The sequence below is a fragment of the Antrostomus carolinensis genome, unplaced genomic scaffold, assembly GCF_000700745.2.
Source record: "Antrostomus carolinensis isolate BGI_N321 unplaced genomic scaffold, ASM70074v2 scaffold3381, whole genome shotgun sequence".
In the NCBI taxonomy this organism is placed as follows: Eukaryota; Metazoa; Chordata; class Aves; order Caprimulgiformes; family Caprimulgidae; genus Antrostomus; species Antrostomus carolinensis.
Window position 1 is genome coordinate 26692 of NW_010293307.1, and position 10865 is coordinate 37556.

At 44.9% G+C, this 10865-nt stretch overlaps 1 protein-coding gene across 1 annotated transcript; it reads right to left on the minus strand.

The window, feature by feature from the left end:
- Positions 1 to 1725: 1725 nt before the first annotated feature.
- On the minus strand, positions 1726 to 4536 carry SNTN (sentan, cilia apical structure protein). Its single transcript, XM_010177207.2, has 4 exons — positions 4329 to 4536; positions 3685 to 3719; positions 2781 to 2920; positions 1726 to 1884 (listed from the first exon to the last, which is right to left on the minus strand). Exons 1-4 carry the CDS (start codon positions 4436 to 4438, stop codon positions 1726 to 1728), a joined length of 444 nt encoding a protein of 147 aa, XP_010175509.1. The 5' UTR covers positions 4439 to 4536.
- Positions 4537 to 10865: the final 6329 nt, after the last annotated feature.

The window sequence follows — 10865 nt, forward strand, 5'->3', positions numbered from 1 at the left end:
TTTCTTTGTAGGAAGACCATTTATGAATGTTTAGCCTCCAGGTCAGGCCATGTACTGGCTGAAGTTCAAACCCCTCAGAGCAGCACCTTACCTGCTGAGCTCCATTTCAAAAGCCACTGCATCTTCTTTCAGCTCCATCCCATCCTGCACAAAGACACAGACTTTTCCTCTCAAAAAACTGTCTGCCAGCCTCCTACTGCAACATGTCTTTGCACCAAAATCTGCTACAAAACATTCCCTGAGCTTCTGGAAACACTAAGAGCCTTTTTATGTCAAGGAGTTAAATCTTGTTACTCAGCTGGCATTAACTTCCCTCTTTTAACACCAAAGGTTTTTGATCCCTTCCTGTTTAAAAAATTATGTACCAAAGCTAAATAATTCTTGTCTTCTCCTTTCCAGACAAGGAAGTAGAGAAAATGAAAAGGGTTCAAATGTTTTTCTGGCTTGCTCATCTTAACTGAATCGGTAGAGACTTGTTACATTCTTACAGAAGATATTCTGTTCCTGGGGTGTGAGACTGCTTTTTGTGCCCCAAAGGGTTGTCACAGTGGGTTAAAGGTTGTCTCTGAGCCAGGACCTTATAGGTAGGAATCAAAACAACTCTTAGGATGATGAGGCTCTGGCCCTAACCAAGCCCATGGCTGGGTAACCAATATCACTCAGTTCCAAAACAAACACATTATTGACCACCCTTTTCCCCACCATCCCTAGTTTGGACCACCTCTTAGTTATCTGATTTCTCCTCTTCTCAGTTTCATGAAACAACAGACTCAGCTGACTGACACGTTTAACAAAGTCATCCCTTTGATCACACAAGCACAGCACTGCCAAAGATGCATTGCCAGTGCTGGACTTGAAATTCCTTCCACAGCGATCGCTCAATGAAGAGGTCAGCTGGAGGAGGAAAGAAAAATAAATAACTGCTCCTTTCAGAAGGGTTAATGGTGGGTTGGAAACCACGCAGTCAGTGTTTACCGAAGGCTGCAGCAGATTTTGTGGTCGCTGTCAATTGTGAAACCCACTACTGGGATCGCTCTGCTTGTGGCTGAAGCACCCTGGGCTGACTGGGAGAGCCCTGGGGAGCCGAGTGGCCAGGCCATGGGGGCTGCAGCCCCGAAGGGCGTTGGGGCTGAACGCTCTTGCAGCGATCTCCCCATCATCCCCCCACAATGGTGCAGGAGATGATGGAGAGGTCTGGGGATGCATGGGCTGCCTTCCCCCAGCACAGAGATAGGCTGGGGGCTGCTCCAGGCTCCTTACTGGTGTTGGGACCCTGGGACATGCCGAGAGCTGTTACAGAGCGTACCGCAGCCCCGAAGGGCGTTGGGGCTGAACGCTCTTGCAGCGATCTCCCCATCATCCCCCCACAATGGTGCAGGAGATGATGGAGAGGTCTGGGGATGCATGGGCTGCCTTCCCCCAGCACAGAGATAGGCTGGGGGCTGCTCCAGGCTCCTTACTGGTGTTGGGACCCTGGGACATGCCGAGAGCTGTTACAGAGCGTACCCTCCTGAAGCACATAGAGCAGACACGAGGCACTGAGCACCGATGTTTCAATCCAGGGATCATTCCCACGCAGGAGCGAGTACAGCTAAGTTTGGACAAGACTTTATTTCATTTAAAAGGGAACAGCACAGGGTGTCCAGGCACTCAGTGTTACCTCTGTGTGGTTCACTCCTGCTTTCCTTATGAAATGCCAAGCCATTTCTTCTTTTAAAGCACTGATCATTTTGTAGTTTTCACATTTTTTATCTCCTGCAGCAGGTCAGACATTAGAGTGAGACTGACTAACAATATCATGAAGTCTTCAAAATCAATTTTGTTCTCTGATTCCTCATCCAGGGCAGAAATTATTTCCTGATATTTTGGTTTGTTTTCTTGACCCTATGGAAAATTTTAAACAACAACAAAAAAAAAAGATCAGGCATGAAGTTCCTTTTTTATTGTATCATAAGAAAGACACCCATGTAAAAATTAATGTATTTTCTATCTTCCCATTCAGGTTTTTTTATGTCCACACTTACATTAGTTTTTCTAAAGTTATTCCAAGGAACTCAAGACAAGTATTATTGCAATCAGACAGGAGAACAACCAGTCCCCTAAGTTTCCACCTGAATTCAGAATACGTTTTTTAAAAGATACCTAGTCATGACCAAAAATTGGGCAGAGATGAATGTAGTTGATTACTACTGGAAAAAAAATCTGCAAGAACTTCAGAGCCACAAGTGCTGATATAGCTGTTTATCACCATATCCAGCTGCCATCGATGCCATGAGTGGGTGACCGATGGAGAGATGCTCTCTGCTCCCTTTCTCCCAGTAGCCCCAGCAGTGACTCCAGTGCACAGAGCTCTGCAGCATGGGGCTGGCTCTCCTGGTACTGGGTCAGTGCTCTGGCAACGACCAAATACCTAATTAAATGCAATGAGTTTCTTCTCTTCATAAATGCACTCTCTTGTCAATGTCTGAGGGGGGGTTGGGGGTTTTTGGGGTTTCTTTTTTTGCAATTGCCCTCTTTCTTTTTAAAAAAATGGAAGCAGACACATCAACAGTGCTTTACTGTTGTCCCCCACTTCTTCAGCCCTGTGTTAGACACAGGCTCAACGTAAAGCAACTAATTCACCAAAGATATTTGTACCAGATCACTGAAGTCTTACACCAGATTGCCCCATGGTCTGATGCCCACCCAGCTGCAGGACTGAGCCCAAGGTGTCATTCCCACACCCAAAGCACCCAGCCAGTGCCAGCCCAGCGTCACCTGCTCACCCAAACCCCACTCACCTGTATGAAACCCCCAAATTGGGTTTGCAGCAGGTTTTTGGTTTCAGCTTTGTTGAGCTTGCCCTCGGGGTCAGCAGAGTTGTTGTACACTAAAACCACAGTAGCAAAAGCTTTTTCAAGGTCTGAGCCTTTCCCTAGAGCTAGGTGGGGGGTAAAAAATAAGTTATCAGCCGATCAGAAAAAGTCGCATTTGAGATATAGTTGAAAGGAATCTGTCAGAACCATCCTGAGTGGGTGGAAATCTGTGTAGTCTCATTAATGAGACAGAAACTGTTTATACCCACAGAGGACTTGGTTCAGATTTCATTTGGAGGGGGCCAGCAACATGCCTCATGTCCCATGGAAACACACCCCAAAAAGGTGTTTCCATCAGAGCTGGGGCACGCAGCAGTGGTAGCACAAGGTCTGGTCTGCCCCCATCCTGGGCACCCAGCAAGGAGCTGCCACACAGGCCCTGGGGACAGGCCACACTGGCCATCTTTTGGTGCATTTGGACTCCCAGGATCCGTGATCAGGGGAAATGTGGCCCATTTGGGAAGCCTGTCTGAATAGAAATGCCTGTGTCCAAGCATCAGTGCTGCACTTCAGCATTACTGTATACTTGGGATTTTGGCTGGAATATCTGGCTGGATTCATCCCTCCTACTCCTGAGCCACATCCTAAAGACTGTATACATAGTCCTCAGGCACCATCAGGCACCACAAGTAATTTGGATTGTGATTTTTAGGGGAAAGGCAAGCAGAAGAGGAGACACATTGCTCAGGGATGGACAAGACCCTCTTGTCTTGCACTGGCTGAGGGTCTGCGTGGTCTCCACAGCTCTGCTAAATACAGAATTTACTGCACTTGGGTTGTGGCCTTAGAAAAGCTGAACCCCCAAGGGGCAAGGAATGGGTCCCCTTACCTTTTATTGATGCCAGCTGCTTGGCTATAGGTATGCTGGGAGTGAGAGAGAAGAGAGGCACAGTTATCACCTGCTGAATTGCATGTGTGTATATATAGTTTCTCCATGAGTGGGTTTGCTCATTTCTGTTTCATTTAATCCCCCAGGAACTCAGGGCTTCCCAAGGGAGACTGGCTTTCCTTCATAGTAGAAAGGAAAATGGCCTTTACAAGCAGCACACAACATCACACAGCTCCTAATTCTTCACTTAAGCAAGTAGTCTGAAGTTATTATTAAAGGTGCTTATCAAATAATTTTAAGAGAAGGGCATTGCAACTTCCTTCAAGTAATTTCTTCAGGAGATGAAAGAGCTCCAGGAAGTTTCTTAGGTTTAAGCCCATCCCCAGGGAAATACAGAGGGGTCTGTCATCCCCTACTTACTAGTGCTCCCAGTTTGGAGCAGACACATAGCTTTTACTTCCAGCAGGACTCACATCTGCAAGAAGCACCTATTAAATCCTGTTTACTTTTGCTAAAGTGCTGGAAACAAATGACAGAGAAGCCAACACACAGCAAAAGAGATTGCTTATGATAGAGACAAATACATCCAGATAATGAATTTCAAGACAAATGGCAGATCACCAAAGAACAAAGGGATGACTTACCGCTTGGGCATGCCTGCTGCAGCCAAAGGGCTGGTTTTGGTGGAAGCAGGAGCTGGCTGACTGACCGAGTACTGCTTGGTGCTGGGAACACTCGCTCTGCAGCCACACATCTCCAGGCTGGGGTGTTTGTGATCTCTAAGCAACTCCTCTAATAGCAAACAGGTGAATTCAAAGCTCTGCCCTGTGCAAGCAGCCTGCTTGCAGCCATGCTCTATCAATAATGTAAACATTACCTGGTGATCACAGAACCGGCTTAATACATCGCTCTAAAGCAGCCCCAGTAAGGCAGCACTGTTCAGTTGGCAAGTAGCCTGGCTTTTATTTTATGTGAGAATTTGACAGAAATGAACCAAAGTAATGGAGGCTGAATCCTCTAAGATCTGTAGGGATGTAACTTTGCATTAGGAATAACTAAGACACTGAACCCATTCAGTTATACACATTATTATTTTAATAGGAAACTTCTCTAGCGTGGGCTAATGTGACTTGCCCCAAGCTATCAAGTGAGTTGCTCCTCCAGACAGAGTCAGAAACCAAGTCTTTACCAAATCCTGACCCAGCATTTCTCCTAGGTGAGCAGGCTCCTGCTCTAATACACATTGCCCCTGTGCAGTGCAAAGGGGAGAGCTGTTCTTCCTCCAGCGCGGAGCCCCTGCTTCAGTCTCTACCTGAACGGATGCTGCCGGCTTCCAAAGGCAGTGCAGAGCCATATGGCAGAGCAGTCGCATATCAGAGGAACTGGAAGGGCTCTGACAAACTTTGTTATTTATTGGCATGGATATTGCTATCAGAAAACACACAGCTTGTTGCACTGCCTATCTCTGTGCACGGTCTCCTTTCTGTGGATCCTTTGCCTAGAGGTGTCTAGACAGGATAACTTTGACCTAAAAGACCAAGCATCCATTTTAATCCCAGGGTGGTCTGTGAATAGACAGTGACTTCAACTACCTCATCCAGCTCATCATTCCTAGTGAAAAGATACAATACTGATGTTAAAACTACCCAGAATGAGACTTTATGTAACAGGACACGCAAAGGAGACTGCAACAGATGGCCTAGAGAATTAAAATGTTTTCCTCATTTAGTAGAAGCTAAATTACTGAAGGGTAATGAATAAGGATGTTCAGCACCTTACTGTTCCTGGATTTTAATTATCTTAAAAAGCATGGGAAAAGAGAACCTTTAATTTTCCATCTAAGAGTGTCATTACTCAAACAATTCAGAGCCTTTTTCTGAGAGGTTTAAGTTGTCTTAGATCTCTAGTGCGTTCTTTAGGACTGGCTCATGAATAAAACAGAGCTTGTAATTGCAATGACGCAGCCAAAACACATATAATCAATGCTCATTATCCCATCAATTAACACACTAAAATTAAACAAGAATTCAGGCTTAGTAATCTGCCATGAGCTAAAGAAAAAAAAAAAAAGAGTCTTGATATCATGTTGAAGTGACAATTCCCTTTCGCATCTGTTGAACCACACAACAAGGCACGAAAAGCCTTACATCCCAATTAATCCACAGAATGGTGACGTTTGGTCTTAGAGTCCAAGGTAAAAATGAGAGTGAGAAACAGACTCTGTTGCATGTGTATCAGCTACAGGCTGTGCTGTGAGCTGGCTGGCAAAGCCAACCCTCTGTGTTTTGGGCTCTTTCCACCGTAGATCAGATTTCAGCTCACAGCTTTTTTAATCTAACCGACTTTTGAGAGCCTGAGCTCTAGAACAGGTGATTCGCTTTGCTGGGGTATTAACAAGTTCAAGTGAGCCTGGAGTACCTTATCCCTCTAGGATACACTAATTAGTGTACACAGGGGCGTTAGTGCCGAACAGATCAAGGGTAGCACGAGGATAACCCTTGCCTTTGCAGCTGATCAGCTTTGAAGACAGCAAGATTTTGGCTGTATGTGTTGCCCAAGTATTCTGGTCAGCAAGGTGTGCACGGAGCCAGGCCATCTGCTCTGTATCTATTTTGATACACTCTATCTGTGTTTGAAATATCCAGGTGCTTTTAGCAGTCAGTTTTTAGAGTGTTAACAATATTGTCTGCATAAAATACACAACCTGATACTTAAAACTGCAAAATCTTCACAAGCAGTTCACTTAAAATAATTGCCTCTGCAAAAAGCTGCAGTCTCTGCTTCACTTTTGGTATTTTCCCAGAGTTTTCTCGCTCTTTCCAAGTACTTTCTGCAATTCAAAAAGACTTGTGTTGTGAAACAATTGTGTGTGATGGAGCCCTGGCTCCCTTAGAGATGACCCCACAACACTGGGCAGGGGCAGGTGTGGACATGCCCGTGCTGGGCAGGCGTAGCTGAGGGAATACCTAAAACCCAAGATGCATTCACACCAGTAGCCACTCAGACTTCATTTCTTCAGTGAGCTCTTCAGCAGCTGCAGGAGAAGTGCTGCTAACTAGTACCTAACTATTACCTGGGGAGGTAATAACTTGATTTCTTTGTGACCAGAACATGGTCATTTTTATTTTACATGGTATCTGTGTTTCTTTCCAAAGACCCAAGACTGAGAAGCCCCCCACTCCATCTTAGCCCAAAGCAGGACTGGCTGCCACAGCCTTATAATATTTGCTTCTTGCTCCATCCCTTTGAAATCGATTACCTAACATGGGGAAAGCCAGCAGAAGCAGCAGGTCTAATGTGCTCACTGCAGTTGATCCCTCAACACCAGCCACAATCCGTGGTACCTCCACTCTGCCCGTGCCCCTCCTGCCCTGGCAAGTGGGCTCAGCCGTGCTGGGGAAGGACCTTCTCCTCCTCTTCTTCACAGTGGCATGCAACACAGAAACACAACCCAGCAGAGGTTAATGGGGGATTTAACCAGCTCAAGGGATCGATAGCCATGCTGCTGCAACAAGCAGTCTGCTTTGCACAAATGTAAGTTAGCTCATGCCCTCTGGTCACAGAGCCAACCCATCTCCTGCTCACCAGTAGCTGGGTTACCCATGCTAACACACTACTAAGCATCCTGAAACCTCAGCCCCTGCATTTATTCCAGGAGGTACGGAATGTGAAGGATAAATAAAATCACAGAGTGTTTCCTACCCATTTGTTTCCTGATCACCATGCCTTTTGGGGTGCATGCTGCTGTTCCCATCTCTGCTGGGATGGCGTAAGAGATGTTCTGTGTGTCCCAGGAACATCTGCCTCTCGGCCACCACCATTTTTTTAGAAAGACCTCTTCACAGACAATTTGATTTCACTTACAGGTGAAATCTGCACCAGTACTTACCTGCATCGGTCATGCTAGGTACAGTGGGCTGACGGGTGCCTGATTATTAACCTGTGACCACTGCTCCCCTGGGTAACACAAAATGCTGACCCACAGGGCATGCTCAGTGGGGCTGTCCAGGGGTTGGGGTGGGGAGAAAACGTGGGTGGGGGGCACTGACGGGTCAGCCCATCTCCCCTGCAGCACAAGTGGGAGATAGCTCAGCTCAGCCTGGAATTCAGCTCCAGGGTCACGAATGATTAAAATATTTATAAATCCCGTTGCTGAGACAGAGCAGCTAAAATGTCATTTAAGAAAAGCTATTAGAACTAGTCTGTCTGTGGGGAAACTCCATTTGCCATCTCATCTCCAGGTGTGGTACAGCACTTTGGCCAAAATATTCTGGTGCCTCCTGTGCAGGCTGCCAGGGAGCAGAGAGGCTGGAGGGATCCCCTGGGTGCGGGCACAGCTCCCTCGGTTTTATTCAAAGATCTAATGGATAAGAGATGCTCCCAACATTTTTGATACAATATTCATTTTCAGAGGGAAGTCTGAAAATACTATTACCAAATAATTTTTCCTCTGATAAATGTTTTATTATAGGACATTTAGACTTTAAAAAGGTAGCTATATTTATAAAAACCTAAAATCTGATTAAAGACAGACACAACAACCACACAGAATGTTAGGGATTGGAAGGGACCTCGAAAGATCATCTAGTCCAATAAAAATGTAAGGAAAGAAACCAGTAGGGAAATGCAACAAATGGGATGCCTCCCCACTCAACTGTTAAAATTTACATTTTGGCTGAAGGTTACTCTCAGGCTCTATTTTCATTCCTGCATTTTTGTAAAAATTCTTGTTTCCAGGCTTTTGATGTTTTCAAGGCTAAAAGTACCTGAGTATCATATATAATTTCCCATATTACATGGCAAGATCATTTAAGGATTTGCAGAAGAACTTTTTCCCAGAAGGAAGAAACAATCCGTGGCAGTTTTTACTCAGTAGTTCTTTATGTGTCTGTATCATTAACTGTGAAACTGGAGATATTGTCAGGAGCAGACTACAGACAGATGCAGTGAGTGTTCCACGCAACTGCTTCTTTCATCAGTACATCAGAGAGTGATTCAGGGCTAGAGCCCTATTTGCTCACTCAAATTGAGAGCATATGCAGATTCACAGTAGTTAACCTAATCACATCAGGCAACTGCAATATGAATTCATACAAAGGGAGCACAGGCTTCCTCCAAGTCCTGGCCATCATCGAGGCTCCGTTATGGGCAGCTTGATGGTCACAGTGAAGGAGATTTGGTCTGTCATTGGGAAAGTGTTGCACAATAAAAAAAGACCCTGTCAAGTAGGAGCACATCCCTGTGAGCTGGATTTGCATCTAAACTCATCCTTGTCTCCTCGAGGTGCTGGGCAGGGAGCAAAGCAGGCTCTGGGTACCTAAAGTCCTGCTCCCTGCCCTCTCCAGCATCTCCCCAGGGAGGGTGTGATGCTGCAGCTTTGCAAACTGTCCCCCGCACCCCAGTCAAGAGCAGTGGGGAAACCCTCAACCAGCACATGAGCATGCCTTTTCCTTGGCCTCTGAGGCACCTGGAGAGAAAGTCCTGTGCTCCCACCTCCCCTGCCATGCTGGCAGAGGTACCTGCCTCTCCACAGCTCTGCACTTGATAACGCAAACAGGCTCTCATCTCCGGTAGCTGAGAAATGGGCTATAAAGAGAAACACATGGGAAAACAGGAGGGACAGCACAGAAGATCAAGGAACATGTTTTCTTGGGTTTTTTTCCCAGGCTGACCTAGTTATTTAACTAACTGGCAGAGATACTCACTAATGATGAAGTAGGAAAGCAATCAGTCTGCCAGCAGCAGTTTCACAGAAGATGCTTGAGTTTACTTAGCTATTTGTCTTAAACCCAGGAAACATCAAATACAAGTCTTTTCCATCTTGCTGCTCAACACTCTGCTATACAGTCACTATTCCCAGTTCAAATAAACTTCCAATTTCTCAACGATTGCCAAAGGATGGAAGAACAAGGAGGAAATATTCATATACTTTTTCTTATATAACAGACAACTGCACGCATCATTTTTGTTTTCACTTTTGCTGCTGCCATACTATATTAATATCCGAGAAGCTATGGATGAAGAGATTTTTCATCCCTCCTAATTCACAGTGAAGACTATTGTTCCCAAAGGATAACAACCAGCTCAACTGTTCTGCATGGCAGCAAGAAGCTAACCTACCTGTGAATGTCTGGCCAACTGGGTAAAGCAAAGGGCAAATCTTTCATGAAAACATGTGCCTCTCACTACTTTTGTCAACTCTTCCACCAGCTCTGCCCTTCAGGGGAAAACCTTAAATTTGGAGTTCTACAAATAATGCCCAAAATTAGTCATCTTAATTCTGTCCCCAGTCTTGTATTTGAAACTGTGCTTTCTCCAGGGACATCACCTCCTGAGGGTTTGAAAGCTGCAATTCCTGTGCTCATATGGTTACACAAGAATTTCACCTTGTTTGAGAGGTAGGAACGAACCTAAGCAAAACTCAAGTTTCTTTCCCTTAGCATTGGATAGAAAAGTTTGGAAATGGGACCCTGCTGATCTAGGTGGAAAAGTTGAAGAGAAAGCTAGTTGACACAAAACCCCCTCTATTTCTAGTGCAGAGGCTTAGATGATCCAACCTGGGATATTCTTGATCAACCCATACAAAGTGAATTTATTTTCAAAAAAAAAGAGAAGTAGGACTATGTGGGTGGAAGCATGAAGAGCGTACAGCACACATCTCATCCCCATCACTTGCCACAAACAGTTTTCACTTTCTCCTGGCTTGCCTATATCTAACTTTTTCCAAACTAAAAAAAAAAACCCAAACCAAGGAACAAAAGAACTGAAAGCCAAAATAAATTTTTGTCATTGACTCAGAAAATTGTATTTTGCTTCCATTTGGAATATCAGGACATTCCAGTTTCTCTCTACAGCTCAAACATGGCTTTCCAGCAAGGGATAGTTAACACAGTACTGGGCTAGTCCTACTCACAGGTGGAAAGAGAGGTAAAGAGGCAGGCAGATATTAAATTGCACAGTTTTAATTTTTTTTTTTTTTTAATTAATGATAGTGGCCTTTAACTACAAGTGTCTGTAGAAGTGTCATACTCCGCTGTACATTAAAACAATCCTCATAAAAGTGTTGAAAAACAGTAAGAATATGACCAGTAAGGTCAAGCACAGGAATAGTTAATTATATTTAATAGTTGTCTTAGTTCTTTTGCAGTGACATATTAATATTAACATACTCTGAAAACATG

Coding starts and splice junctions, on each gene's coding strand:
- SNTN (XM_010177207.2), bottom strand. CDS start 4,438: ATGTGTGGCTGCAGAGCGAGTGTTCCCAGCACCAAGCAGTACTCGGTC. Junction 3,720..4,328: donor GCAGCAGGCATGCCCAAGCG/GTAAGTCATCCC, acceptor TCTCACTCCCAG/CATACCTATAGCCAAGCAGC. Junction 1,885..2,780: donor AATTTGGGGGTTTCATACAG/GTGAGTGGGGTT, acceptor AATTTTCCATAG/GGTCAAGAAAACAAACCAAA.